At 36.7% G+C, this 21,035-nt stretch overlaps 1 protein-coding gene across 1 annotated transcript in view; it reads left to right on the top strand.

Annotated features, from left to right (window-relative positions):
* AGPS (alkylglycerone phosphate synthase) overlaps window positions 1–21,035 on the top strand; it is a 133,780-nt gene that overhangs the window by 23,304 nt on the left and 89,441 nt on the right. Inside the window, exon 2 of the mRNA XM_068967169.1 lies at window positions 13,449–13,538. Within this exon, the coding sequence (XP_068823270.1) occupies window positions 13,449–13,538 (90 nt within the window). The remainder of the gene's footprint in view (window positions 1–13,448; window positions 13,539–21,035) is intronic.

Raw genomic sequence — 21,035 nt, 5'->3', positions numbered from 1 at the left:
CAATTTCCTGATACAGATTTGGGCTGTTTTCTTCAGTTACATAGACCGATACATGGAGAGTGAACAGTGGAATGATTGTGCCTTTCCAGGTCTTCAGAATGGCAGATAGCAAGTTTGCGTGTGTGTGTGTGTACTGCTGCTGCTGCTACTAAGTCGCTTCAATTGTGTCCTGACTCTGTGGCCCTTCGGACTGTAGCCCACCAGGCTCCTCTGTCAATGGGATTCTCTAGGCAAGAGTACTGGAGTGGGTTGCCAGGCCCTCCTCCACCCTAGCACAAAATACTTGGAATATATACTACCATAGGTATGAATGACTGATACTCTGTGTTTCCATTTTCAGTGTGGAAATTGAAACAATTCAAACAGCATTGAAACAATTCAGTTCAAACAATAATGAATTTCCAGTTGGTAGAATATGGTAGGGTACAAGTGTGGGGGTAAGGAAACATACCCAAGGAGACTGCAATGAGTAATGAGTCCAGGTTGTCCTCTCAAGGGGTGACACTGGCCTTACTTTATTTACTCCAGGCATCTTTGTGCCTCCAAAGATTTCCCCCACACCTGTATATTCCTTTTTCCTCCATTCATTAATTTATATCGAGTATAATAGGAATTGGACATTAGGGACATAACTTTTAGCCTTTGAATTCAGGTCTTAAAAAGTTTCTTTACAGTACCAGAGTCTTGCAAACTATAAAGAGTTGACTGTAGGAAATTAAATATGTATTTGATTTGCTGTGTATTTGATGCTGACTCATTGGTAATGGAATTCTGTCATTTAAAAAGAAACCAGCAATTTGCAGAGATTGCTAAGTAAACCAGCAGTGGGCTTTATAATGAACCATCATGGAATTTCTGTATGTATGTCAAAGAAAGGATTGTTTTCTTGGAACATAGAGAACTGCACTGAGACTCAAAGGGTTGAGCTATGTATTTGCGTCAGGTTCAGAGTTGTGGTAATCACACTTTTTAGTTCATGGCATTTGCCTATGAACAAATGTGAGGACTCTTATTTTTATTTCCTCAGTCTCTGATTTCTAATCCCATCTCCCCTTTCCAAATGTACCCTTGAATATTCTTAATTATGTGTATATGTGTTTTATAAAATATGTAGCATTATTTAGTGTGTGTATTTTTAATTTGCCTAAATGGTGTTATGCTATAGATCACATTGTTTCCCCTTTTGCATTCACTACTGTTAAAAAAAAAACTTCATATTTCTGTATCTATTGAGTGTATCTGTCTACCTCTCTGCTTCTGATTGCTGCCTAGTATCGGGTTGGCCAAAAGGTTCGTTCAGGTTTTTCCGTTACTGTCTTACAGGAAAAACCAAACAGACTTGCTGGCCTACTCAGTCAGTATCTTAGGGCATTTCCTTCCTACTCACTCATTTTGCCAGTGGTTGCCTCCAGCTATTCTTATGAGTAATGCTCTGGAGACTATATCACACAAGATTCCTGATGGAACTGTGTGTGAATTCCTGCCCAAAGTATACCTGGGAGTTGTATAGCTGAGCCATGGAAATGACATTACATACGAAAAGTTAGCACACCATTGCTCTGTGGAGTGGTTTGCCAGTAATGCTTACTGGTTCCTCTTTTCCATGTTCTTGCTGACAACTTCCTGTGTCCAAAATCTTATGTATAATCCCATTTACACAGTCACACAGGCTAAAGTTAGAAAACTGATTTATTACATGGAAGGGCCAGATTTTTATTACGGCAGGTAGTTTTAATTTAGGGGATATTGTAGGAAGACTGAAATTCATATTGAAGTTCAAAGGGTTGCATGGTAATATCCAGGCTTTGCAAGGAGAATGCACTGTAATCTTACTGACCTGTTCAGAAACCTGATCTTCTTAGGGTCCCAGAATTAATTGGACTTAGATAGTTTGACTTGTGTTAACTTCCTTCACTAGTGACCAAAAGTTGAAGTGCCAGTAGATAACTCACGATGAAAAAATTGTCAAGCCTCCTGGCCACTTCAGTAGGCCAGTTTTTCTCTGTAGGATATAAAAGTATAGTTAGAAGAGTTAATGAGTTTTATATGAGGGCAAGAGGAAATATTCTGTGATTCAGATATTTGACAGTGTTAGGCTTTCAAAGCCTGATGGCATTTATCTTCTTTTTTTTTTTAACAGTCTTAGAACTGGGAGATTTGTAGCAGTGTAAATTAAGTGGTGGTTTTGTATGTCTTCTATTTGATTTTTTCTGTTCTTTTTTGTGGGGACTTTCCTGGTGGCTCAGCGGTAAAGAATCCTCCTGCCAAAGCAGCAGCCCTGGGTTCGATCCCTGGGTGAGGTAGGTCCCCTGGAGAAAGAAATGGCAACCCACTCCAGTGTTCTTGCCTGGGAAATCCCATGGACAGAGGAGCTGGGGGTCTACAGTCCATGAGGTCACAAAGAATCGATATGACTTAGTGAATTAACAATCCTTTTTTGTAAAGGGGCTTTCTTTTTGTAGTACATAAATTGTTACACTTATAGCTAAGCTACTGCTGCTGCTAAGTCGCTTCAGTCGTCCGACTCTTGCGACCTCATAGACGGCAGCCCACCAGGCTCCCCTGTCCCTGGGATTCTCCAGGCTAGAATACTGGAGTGGGTTGCCATTTCCTTCTCCATATAGCTAAGCTACTTAGATTAATAACTATTTGAAAGGGCGGAGAAGGAAATGGCTCCAGTATTCTAGCCTGGAGAATCCCAGGGTCAGAGGAGCCTGGTGGGCTGCCATCTGTGGGGTCGCACAGAGTCGGACACGACTGACGCGACTTAGCAGCAGCAGCAGCATTTGAAAGGGGATTAGATGCACTCTTAGATCGAGACAGTAAGCACTGTAAATAGTTGTATGGGCGTTTTGCTATTGAGTTTTTAGAAATAATTTTGTAGGACTTGTAGACTAAATATTAACATGATTTTAAATGTGTTTTAAATCATAAACATTTTAAATTAAGTTTACAAGTAAATGGTGTTCTGCAGATTTCTCCTCTCTTTAGGCCTTTATATTTTTAATGGGACCTCAGCTTCAAATTTTTTTAAATAAAAGCTACTAGGAATAAAAAATAAAGGTTACAGATAATCATTACCTACACCGAATATAGATCTGTGTAAAGTAGGAATATTCACCAACCAATTGTATCATGTACTGAACTTGCATGAATGAAATAACTTCAGATTTTTATTAAAAAAAGAGAAACTAGTAGGAATATGTTTCACTTACAGGTTTTTTTGGTAGCATATCTTTTCAGGGAAATATTTATTAAATCTTGGTATTTTTCTCAACACTTACTTTTTACTTCACTTTCATCATTTTCTTTAGATTATTTGGGTTTTAAAATAATAAAACACATTACCAGATAAGGATTTTAACTAGTACTAAAAAAACCCTTGAAAGATTAAAAAATTTTTTTAAACTTCTTAATATTATAATATATGTGGAATTAATTTGAATTTAACTGATCCTGAGCTTGGTTAGTTAGAAATTCAGCATTGGGGCTTAAGTTTCATACTTTAGTTTTTATTTTCCAAAAACTGAGATCATATGATCTTTTTCAATCACTAACAGGGAAATAGTAATCTGACTGTTACTATTAATCTATGTTTATATAGAGACTTAAAAATGAAAACTTCCCATTTTGAGAATGAAGAAGGAATTTTATGGTTTTGACAAAGATAATGCTAACCCTAAATTTCAGTTTAAAATTTTGCAAAAACAGCACTAGGAAATGCAGACCACTGAGTAAGTATAGCATGGGCGAATACTGCCACCTTGTGTATATGTGATGGTACTTTAATGTCTCCTTTTTCTTCTGTTATGCCAGCTAATACGAGGAGCTTTTTCACTGTTCGATACCGTGGTCAAATGTGTGTGTTTGTGCTCAGTCACCTTTGACTGTGTGCGACCCCGTGAACTGTAGCCCCCCAGCCTTATCTGTCCATGCAGTTTTCCAGGCAAGAATATTTAAGTGGGTTGCCATTTCCTCCTCCAGGGGATCTTCTCAACCCAGGGATCAAACCCTCGTTTCTGACATCTTTTGCATTGGCAGGCAGATTTTTTACCACTGCGCCCCCTGGGAAGCACTATGGTCCAATATATCAACGTGTAAAACATTGGCTTTGTGTGGGTGGGTGTGTGTGTGTAGTAAAATCGATCCAGCTTTTCTTCGCAGAAGAGGGAGGTCTTATATTTTGAAGACATTAAATTTGTAGTTAGCTCTAAAAATTGGCAAGTCTGAGAGATCAGTCTGATTAATTGATCTCTGTGGTTAGTTGAGAATTGAATTCTTTTATTTGAATCTTATGGAAAATTGAAGATTCTTTGGTCATTCTCCATTTCAGTTTTTTAGTGCTTTGGAGTCATTATTCTGAATGGCAGAATTCATTATCCACTAGAAAAAGAGAGTATAAGTCATTGGGTGTACTAATACAACCAGATTCCTTGATTTTTAAAAAATGTTTTCCTTTAGATCAAATGCAGAAGAATGACTATAATAATAACATGTAATAGTATTTAGAAAAATGTTAATGTGACGAAGAAGAGGTTCCTTTAAACCATTTTGGTTACCTGAGAGCATGACTTAGTAGTTTTCAAATATTACATGCCTGAAGAGGAAGAATGACAAGACTGAGAGTTCACTTTCTGGTGCTCACAGTTAACTTAGCTGTGTAATCATGAGCTCTTCTCTGGGCATGCATTATTTTTAAATTTATTTTTTTATTGAAGGATAATTGCTTTACAGAATTTTGCTGTTTTCTGTCAAACCTCAACATGAATCAGCCATAGGCATGCATTTATCCCCTCCCTTTTGAACCCCCCTCCCATCTCCCGCCCCATCCCACCCCTCTAGATTGATACAGAGCCCCTGTTTGAGTTTCCCAAGCCATAAAGCAAATTCCCGTTGGCTATTTAACATATGGTAATGTAAGTTTCTAGGTTACTCTTTCCATGTATCTCACCCTCTCCCCGTATCCATAAATCTGTTTCTCCATTGCTGCCTGGTAAATAAATTCTTCAGTACCATTTTTCTAGATTCCATAATTTGCATTAGAATATGATATTTATCTTTTTTTTCTGACTCTCTTCACTCTGTATAATAGGTTCTAGGTTCATCAACCTTATCAGAACAGAATGAAACGCAGTCCTTTTTATGGCTGAGTAATATTCCATTGTGTTTCTATACCACAGCTTCTTTATCCATTCATCTGGCAGTGGACATCTAGGTTGCCTCCATGTTCTAGCTATTGGATATAGTGCTGCAGTGAACAATGGGATACATGTGTCTTTTTCAGTTTTGGTTTCCTCAGGGTACATGCCTAGGAGTGGGATTGCTGGGTCATGTGGTGGTTTTATTCCTAATTTTTAAAGGAATCTCCATACTGTCTTCCATAGTGGCTTTACCAGTTTACATTCCCACCAACAGTGCAAGAGCTTTCCCTTTCCTCCACACCCTCTCCAGCATTTATTGTTTGTGGATTTTTTAATGAGGGCCATTCTGACCATTGTGAGGTGATATCCCATTGTACTTTTGATTTGCATTTCTCTAATAATGAGCGATCTTGAGCATCTTTTCATGTGTTAGGCAGCCATCTGTAAGTCTTTGAAAAAAGGTCTAAGTCTTTTTCCCACTTTTTGATTGGGTTGTTTGTTTTCCTGGCATTGAGTTGTATGAGCTGCTTGTATATTTTGGAAATTAATCCTTTGTCAGTTATTCATTTGCTTTTATTTTCTCCCATTCTGAGGGCTGTCTTTTCAGGTTGCTTATAGTTTCCTTTGCTGTGCAAAAGCTTTTCAGTTTAATCAGGTCCCATTTGTTTACTTTTGATTTTATTTCTGTTGGGTCATTCAGGATCTTGCTTTGATTTATGTCGTCAAGTATTCTGCCTGTGTTCTTCTGAAGAGTTTTACAGTTTCTGGTCTCACATTTAGATCTTTAATCCATTTTCAGTTTATCTTTGTGTTTGGTGTTAGAACATGTTCTAATTTCATTCCTTTACATGTAGCTGTCCAGTTTTCCCAGCATCATTTATTGAAGAGGCTGTCTTTGCCTCATTGTATATTCTTGCCTCTTTTGTCAAAAATAAGGTACACAGAGGTGCATGGGTTCACTTCCGGGCTTTCTGTCTTGTTCCATTGGTCTATATTTCTGTTTTTGTGCCAGTACCATACTGTCTTGATGACTGTAGCTTTGTAGTATAATCTGAAGTCAGGCAGCTTGATTCCTCTAGCTCCATTCTTCTTTCTCAAGACTGCTTTGGCTATTCGGGGTTTTTTGTGTTTCCATATGAATTGTGAAAATTTTTGTTCTAGTTCTGTGAAATATGCCATTGGTAATTTGATAGGGATCACCTTGATTCTGTAGATTGCTTTTGGTAGTATAGTCATTTTCACAACATTGATTCTTCCTACCCAGGAACATGGCATATCTCTCCATCTGTTTATGTCATCTTTGATTTCTTTCATTAGTGTCTTATAATTTTCTGTGTACAGTTCTTTTGTCTCCTTAGGTAAGTTTATTCCTAGATATTTCTTTTTGTTGCAATGGTGAATGGGATTGATTCCTTAATTTCTTTTTCTGATTTTTCATTGTTACTATATAGAAATGCAAGTGATTTCTGCATATTGATTTTGTATCCCACAACTTTGCTAAATTCACTGATTAGCTCTAGTAATTTTCTGATACTGTCTTTAGGGTTTTCTATGTACAGTATCATGTCATCTACAAACAGTGAGAATTTTACTTCTACTTTTCTGATATGGATTCCTTTTATTTCTTTTTCTTCTCTGATTGCTGTAGCTAGGACTTCCAGAACTATGTTGAATAATGGTGGTAAAAGTGGACGCCCTTGTCTTGTTCCTGATCTTAGGGGGAATGCTTTCAGTTTTTCACCATTGAGAATAGTGTTTGCTGTAGGCTTATCATATGGAGCCTTTACTATGTTGAGGTAGGTTCCTTCTATGCCCATTTTTTAAAGAATTTTAATGATAAATGGGTGCTAAATTTTGTCAAAGGCTTTTTCTACATCTAATGAGATGATCATATAGTTTTTATCTTTCAATTTGTTAATATAGTGTATCATATTGCTTGATTTGCATATATTGAGAATCCTTGCAGTCCTGGAGTAAACCCAGCTTGATCATGGTGTATGAGCTTTCTGATGAGTTGCTGAATTCTGTTTGGTAAACTTTTGTTGAGGATTTTTGCATGTATGTTCATCAGTGATGTTGGCCTGTAGTTTTCTTTTTTTGTGTTGTCTTTGTCTGATTTTGATATCAGGGTGATGGCGGCCTCGTAGAATGAGTTTGGAAGTGTTCCTTTCTCTGCAATTTTTTGAAAGAGTTTTAGAAGGATAGGCATTCAGTTCAGTTCACTAGCTCAGTTTTGTCTGACTCTCTGTGACCCCATGAATCGCAGCATGCCAGGCCTCGTTGTCCATCACCAACTCCTGGAGTTTACCAGAACGCATGTCCATCGACTTGGTGATGCCATCCAGCCATCTCATCCTCTATCGTCCCCTTCTCCTCCTGCCCCCAGCCCCTCCCAGCATCAGGGTCTTTTCCATTGAGTCAGCTCTTTGCATGAGGTGGCCAACGTATTGGAGTTTCAGCCTCAGCATCAGTCCTTTGAATGAACACCCAGGACTGCTCTCCTTTAGGATGGACTGGTTAGATCTCCTTGCATTCCAAGGGACTCTCAAGAGTCTTCTCCAACACCACAGTTCAAAAGCATCAATGCTTTGGTGCTCAGCTTTCTTCACAGTACAACTCTCACAACCATGCATGACCACTGGAAAAACCGTAGCCTTGACTAGATGGACATTTGTTGGAAAAGGAATGTCTTTGCTTTTAAATATGCTGTCTAGGTTGGTCATAATTTTTCTTCCAAGGAGTAAGCGTCTTTTAATTTCATGGCTGCAGTCACCATCTGCAGTGATTTTGGAGCCCCCAGAAAAGAAGTCTGACACTGTTTCCACTGTTTCCCCATCTATTTCCCATGAAGTGATGGGACCAGATGCCATGATCTTAGTTTTCTGAAAGTTGAGCATTAACCCAACTTTTTCACTCTCCTCTTTCACTTTCATCAAGAGGCTCTTTAGTTCCTCTTCACTTTCTGCCATAAGGGTGGTGTCATCTGCATATCTGAGGTTATTGATATTTCTCCCGGCAATCTTGATTCCAGCTTGTGCTTCTTCCAGCCTAGCATTTCTCATGATGTACTCTGCATATAAGTTAAATAAGCAGGGTGACAATATACAGCCCTGACATACTCCTTTTACTATTTGGAACCAGTCTGTTGTTCCATGTCCAGTTCTAACTGTTGCTTCCTTCCTGACCTGCATACAGGTTTCTCAAGAGGCAGGTCAGGTGGTCTGGTATTCCCATCTCTTTCAGAATTTTACACAGTTTATTGTGATCCACAGTAGGATCCAGTAGGCTTTGGCATAGTCAATAAAGCAGAAAAAGATGTTTTTTAGCTCTCTCTAAATGTTTGATTTGATTTAGGTCATACCTCAGTGGTCTAGCGGTTTTCCCTGCTTTCTTCAATTTAAGTCTGAATTTGGTAATAAGTAGTTCATGATCTGAGCCACAGTCAGCTCCTGGTCTTGTTTTGGTTGACTGTATAGAGCTTCTCCATCTTTGGCTGCAAAGAATATAATCAGTCTGATTTTGGTGTTGACCATCTGGTGATATCCATGTGTAGAGTCTTCTCTTGTGTTGTTGGAAGAGGGTGTTTGCTATGACCAGTGCATTTTCTTGGCAAAACTCTATTAGTCTTTGACCTGCTTCATTCTGTATTCCAAGGCCAAATTTGCCTGATATTCCAGGTGTTTCTTGACTTCTTACTTTTGCCTTCCAGTCTCCTATATTTATTGACTATGCCAAAGCCTTTGACTGTGTGGATCACAATAAACTGTGGAAAATTCTGAAAGAGATGGGAATACCAGACCACCTGACCTGCCTCTTGAGAAACCTGTATGCAGGTCAGGAAGCAACAGTTAGAACTGGACATGGAACAACAGACTGGTTCCAAACAGGAAAAGGAGTACGTCAGGGCTGTATATTGTCATCCTGCTTATTTAATTTATATGCAGAGTACATCATGAGAAACGCTGGACTTGAAGAAGCACAAGCTGGAATCAAGATTGCTGGGAGAAATATCAATAACCTCAGATATGCAGATGATACCACCCTTATGGCAGAAAGTGAAGAGGAACTAAAGAGCCTCTTGATGAAAGTGAAAGAGGAGAGTGAAAAAGTTGGCTTAAAGCTCAACATTCAGAAAACTAAGATCATGGCATCCGGTCCCATCACTTCATGTCAAATAGATGGGGAAACAGTGGAAACAGTGTCAGACTTTATTTTTTTGGGCTCCAAAATCACTGCAGATGGTGATTGCAGCCATGAAATTAAAAGATGCTTACTCCTTGGAAGAAAAGTTATGACCAACCTAGACAGCATATTCGAAAGCAGAGACATTACTTTGCCGACTAAGGTCTGTCTAGTCAAGGCTATGGTTTTTCCAGTAGTCATGTATGGATGTGAGAGTTGGACCGTGAAGAAGGCAGAGCGCCGAAGAATTGATGCTTTTGAACTGTGGTGTTGGAGAAGACTCTTGAGAGTCCCTTGGACTGCAAGGAGATCCAACCAATCTATTCTGAAGGATATCAGCCCTGGGATTTCTTTGGAAGGAATGATGGTAAAGCTAAAACTCCAGTACTTTGGTCACCTGATGTGAAGAGTTGACTCATTGGAAAAGACTCTGATGCTGGGAGGGATTGGGGTCAGGGGGAGAAGGGGACAACAGAGGATGAGATGGCTGGATGGTATCACCGACTCGATGGGCGTGAGTCTGAGTGAACTCTGGGAGTTGGTGATGGACAGGGAGGCCCGGCGTGCTGCAATTCATGGGGTCGCAAAGAGTCGGACACGACTGAGCCACTGAACTGAACTGAAATGTTTGATAGAATTCTCCTGTGAAGCCGTCTGGTCCTGGGCTTTTGTTTTTTGGGAGATTTTTGATCACCGCTTCAATTTTAGTACTTGTAATTGGGTTGTTCATAATTTCTGTTTCTTCCTGCTTCAGTCTTGAACTTTTCTAAGTTCAAGTTCTAACTTTTCTAAGAGTGAACTTTTCTAAGAATCTGTCCATTTCTTCCAGGTTATCCATTTTAATGCCATATAGTTGTTCATAATAGTCTCTAATAACCCTTTGTATTTCTGCATTGTCCGTTGTAACCTCCCCTTTTTCATTTCTAATTTTGTTGATTTGATTCTTCTCTCTTTTTTTCTTGTGAGTCTGGCTAAAGGCTTGTCAATTTTGTTTATCTCCTCAAAGAACCAGCTTTTAGTTTTATTGATTTTTACTATTGTTTCTTTCATTTGTTTTTCATTTATTTCTGCTCAAATCTTTATAATTTCTTTCCTTCTACTAATTTTGGTTTTTTTTTGTTCTTCTTTTTCCAGTTGTTTTAGGTGTAAAGTTAGGTGGTCTATTTGATGTTTTTCTTGTTTCTTGAGGTAGGTCATTTGTTTCTAGAAATTTTTTGATTTCCCTTTTGATCTCTTCAGTAACCTGTTGGTTATTTAGAAACGTGTTGTTTAATCTTCATGTGCTTGTGTTTCTTACAGTTTTTTTCTTGTAATATCTAGTTGCCTAGTGTTGTGGTCAGAGAAGATGCTTGATATGATTTCAATTTTCTTAAATTTACTAAAGCTTGACCCAAGATGTTGTCTATCCTGGAGTATGTTCCATGGGGCTCACATTTCTTTATCTGAAAAATAGGCAGTTGAACTCGATAGTTTCTAAGGACCTTTTTAGTTTTTGAATTCTATGATTATGTAAAGTTTTACTTTAATTTTTAAAATGTTAATACTGTAATGCCCTTCAGTGTTCTCATTACATTCTTCTATATAAGAAGTTAAAGTTTAAGGTAATCACATAGTTGTGTGTGTCTTAGGAAATATTAATCATTTGAAAGGACATACGTGTAAAAGTTTAAAACCAGAAGCCTAGGAATAAAAAGCCTACTTTTTATTTAGCATGTGGGATACTTTAAAAATAATAGAAGATTGGTTTTCAGCTAACATAGATTTTAATTATATAGTATTTAAGCAGCATAGGCTTGCGTTTTGTTTTTGTTTTTGTTTTAGGCACAAATGCATTACAAATGCCTTTATTTCAACTTCTGGGAAGCCTCCAAAAATTGGCATGAATATGGTAGGCCTGAGCGACTTTACTTTCACTTTTCACTTTCATACATTGGAGAAGGAAATGGCAGCCCACTCCAGTGTTCTTACTTGGAGAATCCCAGGGACGGGGGAGCCTGGTGGGCTGCTGTCTATGGGGTCGCACAGAGTTGGACACAACTAAAGTGACTTAGCAGCAGCAGCATATCATAGGTAGAATTTCTGATTAAAATGAAAAAAGAGAAAAAGGTACCTTAGCCTGTAGTTGAAAGCTTGGAAGTTCTTTAGGATATTACACAACTGAAAATTTCAGTTCCAGAATCTTGAGTATGTCTTCATTTTTCAGTATAGCTCAGCAGATATTTCCTGCTTACCTCAATTCGTTTTTCTTGTGAAATGTTAAGAGTGAACACATGTAATCACATTTAGCTTTTTATTTTGAGGCCATCTGGGGATAATTTTTTTAAATTCTAAGTATAATTTTTAAGGAAAATGATGTTCATTGTTAAGCTGTGTAAACATGCCAAATCCATCATCTGTAGTGAAATAATTTCCCATGGCTAGTGATTGTAATATCAAGGCAAAATGACTATATTGCTCTTTTTGCATTTATTTTGTGTAATAGCAAACTACTATTTTATAGCGTGCAGATTTCCTGGCAAATGTTTAAATTCACTAATAAAATAATCATTTCATATATAAAAATTTATGCACATATTATAAAATATTAAGTAAAGATATTAGCTAAAATCTCCATATTATTCTCTTATGGAAATATAAGAATACTGGCTAAGTTATTTTCATAAAAGTGAAGAGAATGCAATCATTAAAAAAGGCAAAGTGGATGATTACCTAATCTGTTTTTACGTTGTATAAATTTAAGGAAATGAGTGTGTGTTAGTCGTATGACAGTAGTCATGAGATCTTTTTGTAGAGACTTTTTTCCAGAAGCTCTCTTGCAAAATCTCTCTCTACAGTGGGGTAGAGTTGTGAAATAAGAAGAAAATACTGAGTGGTAGTTTATAACAGGCATATCTGCAAATCTAATATCTGGATTTGATACTGTTTAAGATGTTTTTGAAAAACAAAACATACATTTTTGAACAGTTTGTTTTTGTATAGTGACTATAGTTTTTATTGATAGCAGTTATAATTTTAAAGATAGCATTCCTAGCTTTTCTTAATTTTGTGTTTAGATAGGAATTTCATTACACTATTAATGACTGTATTTGGTTCAGTTGTATTGTGTTATCATTCTACTTGTTTGAAAAGCCTTTGATTCAGGAAAAGAATTATGATTATAATAAAAGATTTACTTGTCCGCTGTCATTTTCTTCCTTGAGAATTATGGAAAATTAGTATACTCTTTCATAGTACATCTTTATTTTGAAATTTAAAAAAAATTGAAGTAAGACTGACATGTTAACATTACACTGGTTTTAGGTGTACACCTTAGTGTTTCAGTATTTGTGTGTATTGTGAATTTATCGCCATAATAAATCTAGTTAACATTCATCACCACACAGATTTTTTTCCTGTGATATATTTTGAAATTTTAATGAAGCAAGTAACTTTTTTCATAGAGAAGAGTTTTCTTCAGCTATTTTCATCATAAACTGCATCACTGAATTTGCAATAAGAAGATTCACCATTAGTTTATTTCAGTGACCCAAGTATACCACAGTCCCATGCTAAAATATATATTAAATGCTGATACAGTACTTCATTGTGGTTGCTTGTGTTCTACATGGGTCCAGGCCTGTCTAATTCTTTTGTAATGTGCAAAGTTGGATGGGTGAATCATTGATTTTGATGAAAATGACTTTGTAAATTGGTATTTTTTATTGTAACAGATTAATAATTGTGATTTTTCTAATTTATGCAGAAATTTGTTTCCTGTTCAGTTGAAATTTGAATGGAAAATTACATATAGGCCATTATATAATGCAAACTCAATAACATGTACAAAATGAAGTGTATGTGTACTCTTAAAAATTTTTTTCCATTGTTCTTCTTTCTTCCTTTTTCCTTATTATGCATTAAATTTAGTGGCTGTAGCTCTTTAGGAAGCAGGTGCTGCCCATCAGTGATTCTATATTTAGAAATATTCATGCACTGACATTTTTAATATATTTGTTTTATTTAAGGCAATATAATATTAGTAGAATAAGGTCTTCTATTAAATGATTGTGAAAGTCAATAGTCAGTGATGCACTGTTCAGTTTTGAGATGTTTAGCATAGATCTCATATATTTTTCTGCTTATTAGGCAAGAAGTTATGAAATGGAATGGATGGGGATATAATGATTCCAAGTTCATCTTCAATAAGAAAGGACAAATTGAGTTGACTGGGAAAAGGTAACTTTGGTTTATTCTCTGTTTTGTTCCTTTTATTTATCTTTGTATGAAAAATTTTAAACATAAATAACAAATATAACATTAAATAATAGACATATATAAAAGTAGAGAAGATAATATAATGGTTTCTCCCTAGATTTAAAAGTGACTAATATTTTGTAATAAATGCTTTTCTTTTTCTTTTGTGTATCAAATTCTGACATTGTCATGTCCCTTCTAAATATTTGTATATATATCCCTTAAAAGGACCTGGTAAAACCAATTATCAACATAGCTCAGTCGGTAAAGAATCTGCCTGCAATGCAGGAGACCTGAGTTCGATTCCTGGGTTGGGAAGATCCTCTGGAGAAGAAAATGGCAATCCACTCCAGTATTCTTGCCTGGAAAATCCCATGGACAGAGGCACGTGCTGGGCTACAGTCCATGGGTTTGCAAAGAGTCAGATACGACTTAGCGTTTAAACCACCACCATTATCATACTCCTCAATGTAACAGAAATTTTATATCTGATTATCCATTTCACATTCCTTTTCTCTGTCTCAAAAGTGTCATTTTATAGGTATTTTGAATCAGGATCTAAAGATCGAGTGTTTATATTTTCAGTAGAATAATGTCTAATACAGTAGAAACTTGTCATGTAGAGATGGCTTTACAAAATCTTCAGCGGGTAAAAAGTGAATCTTGTCAACTTAGAAAAACCAACTTCCTCTCTTCTCAGATATTACCTTCATTTCTCTGTCTCTGAGTGTTGAAGGCATAGCATCTTTGCTCTGTGTGAGGGGCAGATAGGCACTTTGTGCCCAGCACCACTGAAAGCATAAACCTACTGTCTTCTGTGGAGTAGTGTGGCTTTGTAGTGGTTTATGTTAGCAGTGTATGTATGTTAAGTGAATGATTAATCACAGAAAGTGTCACAACTATTTATACCTTACTGTATGAACCCTTATACCCATGGTTTAGAATCTGGCTTTTATTTTGGGTGTTCTGACACTTGACTTGCTGGTTTTTCCAGAAAGGATCAGATTGTGGATGGCCAACATATGTGTAACACTCATAAGATATTAGAAAAAAATTAGAGCCCTGGTGTATTCATTTATGATTAGATTATTTCTTTTTTGGGGTGTAGAACTCTTGTTATTGCCCTTTCTGATATTAAGATATGTAGAAAGCAAAATTTGTAATTTATATATTGTTTGGAGAGCATAAATTCAAAACAGAGGGAATTCAGTCATCATGAGAGAAATTTTTGGCCAGGTTATAGTAGAATTAGAGAATTCTTCTGTTGACTTTGGATTTTGGAAGAGTGCTGCAGCCCTTCCAACCAGAATGCATTCCATAAAGGCTTCATTTCTTTTGCACTCTTGGCTCCTGAGTCCATGTCCAGTGAGGGAGAAGGGAGGAAAACAAGAGTACATCTGACTGGCAGAGCCTGCACAGGTAACCTTGGCTTCTCACTGAGTTACCCACTATCCAAAGGGTAATTCTGTGAACATGAAGATGGGATTTAAATGCTGTAGGGTTAAATATGTGCTACATAAATTATTTAATACCTAAAACCAAATAACTGAATAATAATTCCCATTTTGGTGCACCATTACTTTAGCACAGACAGGATAATAAACAGGATTGAACTGAATCATAGCTTTCTCTAGTCTAGTCTCCTAGGGATAATGGTTAATTTTTTTTTTTAATTATAAAACACTTACAAGTGTTCTTTAAGATAACAATAGCTATTTATTGAGTTCTTACTGAGTTATCCTAAAATAACCCTAAGTGGGTAGTGATGTATTCTTAGAAATAATTAGGAGATTGAGGATGAGGGAGGTTAAACACCTTACTTGAGGTCACCTGTGCAGTGGGAAATTGTGATTAAAACTCAAGTGCTTTTGAGGTTCATTCTTGTGCTATTTCTTGTGCTAATAAGATATCATACTATCCATTGTATTGATTTTATTCTCTTTCCAGTTTCTGGAATCACTTTACAGGAGGCTTCTACACTCTATACACTGCTACAGTCGAGTTAGTCATATTGTAAAAAGATATTCTATGACTAAAGTTTCTGTTGTTCCAGAGGAGGGTAAAGGGCAGAAGCATAAGAAGGTTGTGATATACTTAAAAGAGAAAATGAAATTTCTGACTGGAAAGGTTGAGTATCAACAGTATCAATTCAACATTTGTATTAATAATATTACATTGTAAGGCCAGTTTTTAAAATTCTTTATGAAGACTTTTATTCTGGCATTGTAGTGGACTGACCCTTTGCCTTCTACAAGTAAGTGAAGTCGCTCAGTCGTATCAACTCTTTTCGACCCCATGGACTGTAGCCTACCAGGCTCTCCGTCCATGGAATTTTCCAGGCAAGAGTACTGGAGTGGGTTGCCTTCTATAACCAGATAGAAAACATGGATAAAATACCACAAGAAAGAAAGAAAACAGAGCTGGAAAGGAAGAAAGGGAAATCCATAGGTGCCAGAAACTGAGTGACTCCCAGTGAAAATTTATAGGGATTCCCCTATTTGTGATCCAAAGAACATTAAAAAGGTAGAAAAATTTTATGAGTAAATGTGGTTGGTTGTCTGTATATATTTTGGGGAGGTTAACTTTGGTATTTCAAACCCAGCCATTAATTTAGAGGCAATTATAAGCTTTCATAGATGTCAGGGGAAAATAAGATTTTCCCTGAACACAATCTATTTTCTGAACAGATTTGTAATTTGACATTTTATAATCCTGTAGATTTATAATCTTGCCATTCTTATTCTTTCCAGAAATAGATGAATTAAGTCCTCCTAAGTTTAAGCAGCAGAAGACAATACTTGAGAGCTAATGCTATAGATTTCTATAAACTAAAAATTTTGAAAGATGTCATTATTCTTTGACTTTAAAGGTGGTTATACATTAATTGGAACTTTCAAAGCATAAGTTAATGATTAAATAGAATTTGTTTGGGTTTCCTGCACTTTGTATTTTCAGTAGCATAATTTTTAAAGTTTTATTTCATTATAAAAAGCTTTAAAATTGGTTAGCAGTTGTGGAACTCTAGGTCTCAGGATAGATGGTTGCGTCTGCTAATATTCTGCTGCTTCTGTGCACTGCCCCAGAGTGAGAGTTACTTTGTCTTTAGTCACATTAAATCTTTTTTTTCCCTAAAGCATGAACATTTATATTTAATTTACATTTTGACAATTTGCACATAAATAGCAGTTTAAACCAGTATGTAAACATAAGATAGTTTGTTCTAGCAAAGTAAAAAGCCAATAACTTTGATCAGTTTTAACTTTGAGTAGAAGAAAAAAGAAAACAAAACACTGTTGATTGTGGGCTCAATATTCACATGTGAGAGGCCTCAGAGGGAAAGTCAAATGGCAGAGAGAATTATGAAGTCTCAAACCCCTGTAGTCACATTAAATCTTGATGTGCACTTCCTTCTTGGATATTTATGTCCACAGAGTTTTCTTTCCATTATAGAATGCTTTCATTGGTCTTGAAAGTTTGCTCTGGTTCTGTATCTTCTACAATATAGTCTACTTGGATCTTAAGAAAAGGTGGTAAATTGATCTCACCTTATGTTTTACAACAAAAACCATTTCTTAGTTTTCAAACCAATTTTCAGTCATAGTAAAGATCTGTTCTGAATGCAGAGTTTCAAAGAATAGCAAAGAGAGATAAGAAAGCCTTCCCAAGTGATGAATGCAAAGAAATAGAGAAAATAATAGAATGCGGAAGACTAGAGATCTCTTCAAGAGAATTAGAGATACCACGGGAATATTTCTTGCAAAGATGGGTACAATAAAGGACAGAAATGGTATGGACCTAACAGAAGCAGAAGATATTAAGAAGAGGTGGCAAGAATACACAGAAGAACTATACCAAAAAGATAATGAACCAGATAACCATGTTGGTGTGATCACTCACCTAGAGCCAGATATCCTGGAGTGCGAAATCAAGTGGACCTTAGGAAACATGACTACGAATAAAGCTAGTGGAGGTAATGGAGTTTCAGCTGAACTATTTCAGATCCTAAAAGATGATGCTTTTGAAGTGCTGTACTCAATATGCCAGCAAATTTGGAAAACTCAGCAGTGGCCACAGAACTGGAAAAGGTCAGTTTTCATTCCAATCCCAAAGAAAGGCAATGCCAAAGAATGCTCCAACTACCACACAATTGCACTCATCTTACATGCTAGCAAAGTAATGCTCAAAATTCTCCAAGCTAGGCTTCAGCAATATGTGAACTGAGAACTTCCAGATGTTCAAGCTGTATTTAGAAAAGGCAGAGGAACCAGAGATCAAGTTGCCAACATCTGTTGGATCATAGAAAAAGCAAGAGAGTTAGAAAAACATCTACTTCTGCTTCATTGACTACACTAAAGCCTTTGACTGTGTGGATCATAACAAACTGTGGAAAATTCTTAAAGAGATGGGAATACCAGATCACCTTGCCCACTTCCTGAGAAACCTGTATGAAGGTCAAGAATCAACAGTTAGAACCAGACATGGAACAACGGACTGGTTCCAAATTGAGAAAGGAGTCTGTCAAGGCTATATATTGTCACCTTGTGTATTTAACTTATATGTAGAGTGCATCATGTGAAATGCCAATCTGGATGAAGCACAAGCTGGAATCAAGATTTCCAGGAGAAATATTAATAACTTCAGATATGCAGATGACACCACCTTTATGGCAGAAAGTGAAGAGGTACTGAATAAAGAGCTTCTTGATGAAGGTGAAAGAGGAGAGTGAAAAAGCTGGCTTAAAACTAAACATCCAAAAAACGAAGATCATGGTATCCAGTCCCATTACTTCATGGCAGATAGGTGGGGAAACAATGGAAACAGTGACAGGCTTTATTCTCTTGGGCTCTAAAATCACTGCAGATGGTGACGGCAGCCATGAAATTATAAGATGCCTGCTCCTTGGAAGAAGAGCTATGACCAACCTAGATAGCATATTAAAAAGCAGAGACATTACTTTGCTGAAAAAGATCTGTCTAGTTAAAGCTATGGATTTTCCAGTAGTCATGTATGGATGTGAGAGTTGGACTGTAAAGAAAGCTGAACACTGAAGAATTGATGCTTTTGAACTGTGGTGTTGGAGAAGACTCTTGAGAGTCCCTTGGATTGCAAGGAGATCCAACCAGTCCATCCTAAAGGGAATTAATCCTGAATATTCATTGGAAGGACTGACGCTGAAGCTGAGACTCCAATACTTAAGCCACGTGATGCGAAGAACTGACTCATTTAAAGACCCTGATGCTGGGAAAGATTAAAGGCAGGAGGATAAGGAGAAAACAGAGGATGAGAAGGTTGGATGGCATCACCAACTGGATGGACATGAGTTTTAGCAAGATCCAGGAGTTGGTGATTGACAGGGGAGCCTGGCGTGCTGCAGTCCATGGGGTCACAAAAAGTTGGACATGACTGAGCGACTGAACTGAACTGAACCTCTTAAGTTATGTAACGTCTGTGCCTTAATGTCTTTTTTTTACAAAATGGAATAATATCAACTTCATAACGTTATCATAAGTTAATATACATAACAAACTTAGAACAATATCTGGCACATGATAATACTTGTTTACTAAAATGAAAATTTGACCATTTTAAAATAAACATTTTGAAATTTGGTTTGTTCTGAGGGTTATTTATTACCTCTTTATAACACATTGGAATATTATTGTTTGCATATCAACCTTCTTTACTACCCTAATCCTAACCCCAACCACTAACACCTAAACCTAAACCTAAACCTAACCCTGAGATTGGATGGTGGATATTTATCTCTTTATTTCTAGCACTTAATATTTTGCCATCTCTGATGAATATTTCTAAAACTGAAAAGGTCCCCCTCTAAGCACTTGAGTTTTCTGCATCAGTCTCATATATATACAGTTTAGGACTTCTTGTGTATATGAAATAATGTTCATGATTCACATAAATTTATTTAAATAGAATTTGGGTTAGAAGATAAGAGGAAACAAAACTTGAGTAGCCGACCTACTTTTTTTCATATTGTTCCTGCTCTGTAGAGTTCTTTTGTGTGTTTTAAATGTTTTATAGCACTTTTTATGAAATACAAGCACCTTGCAAATCCGGTTTATTTACTAATCCCTGTTCTTTTTATGGTTGTCACATCATGATATGATTTATAGTTCTATCACTTCATCATACAGTATTATAATTTTTTAAAGTGATACACATTTTAAAGAAACCAAGAAGAATAGTTACATTTGCTCAGATGTTTACTCTTCGAGTCATTGCTTATTCCATTGTGAAGACAGTGCTTTTAGTGTGAACTCCCCTTCAGCCTGTACAGGTTCTTCTGGCATTGCTTATAGCGTAGGTGTGCTGGCTCTTCGTTCTCTTAGTTTTCAGATGAAAACATCTGAAGAGCTCTTTGTTTTACTTTTGTTTTTGAAGGATACCTTTTACCAGATATACAATTCTAAGTTGGCATTCTTTTCCTTTCAGCACTTGAAAAATGTTGTTCAGTAGTTTTCTGGACTTTCTTTTTTTTTTTTCTGGACTTTCTAATGAGAAGTCAGTCATAACTTTGTTATTATGTGTAGTATGTCATTTTTCTCTAGATGCTTTTAAAATGTCTTTCTCTTTTTCGCTTCATTTTTTAAGTTGCAATTTGACTGTGACATGCCTCTGCATTTATCTTCTAGAGTTCTCTGACTTTCTTTAATTTCTAAACTTACATCTTTCATCAGATTTGGAAACTTTCTGTTATTATTTCTTCAAATACTTTTTTTTTAAATTCCTTTTCCTCTTGTTCTTGGGTCTGCATTTATATGTATGTTAGTGTTTTTCTATTGTTCCACAGGTCCTTGGAGCTCTATTTATTTTTTTTCTATTTGCTTTGTTGTTTAGATTATATATGTTTTATTGCTCTGACTGTAAGTTCACTGACATCTCTGGTCTGTTTTTGAGTTCCTCCAATGAATTTTTATTTCAATTTTAATTATAGAATTTCTGTTTTTAAAAATAATTTCTATTTCTCTGCTGAGATTTATTTTCTCTTATTCGCTGGTAACATATTTTTCCTTTTGTCCTTTAGGGTGGTTATAGCTATTTTCAAGGGAGAAGGCAATGGCATCCCACTCCAGTACTCTTGCCTGGAAAATCCCAGGGATGGAGGAGCCTGGTGGGCTGCAGTCCATGCGGTCGCTAAGAGTTGGCACGACTGAGCAGCTTCACTTTCACTTTTCACTTTCATGCATTGGAGAAGGAAATGGCAACCCACTCCAGTGTTCTTGCCTGGAGAATCCCAGGGACGGGGGAGCCTGGTGGGCTGCCGTCTGGGGTCGCCCAAAGTTGGACACGACTGAGCGTCTTAGCAGCAGCAGCTGTTTTCAAATCCTTGTGTGCTATTTCCAATATTTTGGATCATCTTGGGGTTTCTTATTGATTGCCTTTTCTCTTAATTATGGATAACAATTTGTTGGTTGTTTATGTCTAATAATTTTGAAGTGTATCTTGGACATTGATACT

Source organism: Capricornis sumatraensis, chromosome 3 (assembly GCF_032405125.1).
Source record: "Capricornis sumatraensis isolate serow.1 chromosome 3, serow.2, whole genome shotgun sequence".
Taxonomy (NCBI): Eukaryota; Metazoa; Chordata; class Mammalia; order Artiodactyla; family Bovidae; genus Capricornis; species Capricornis sumatraensis.
Note: the sequence above shows the minus strand (reverse complement) of the source record. Positions and strands in the feature narration are given on the sequence as shown.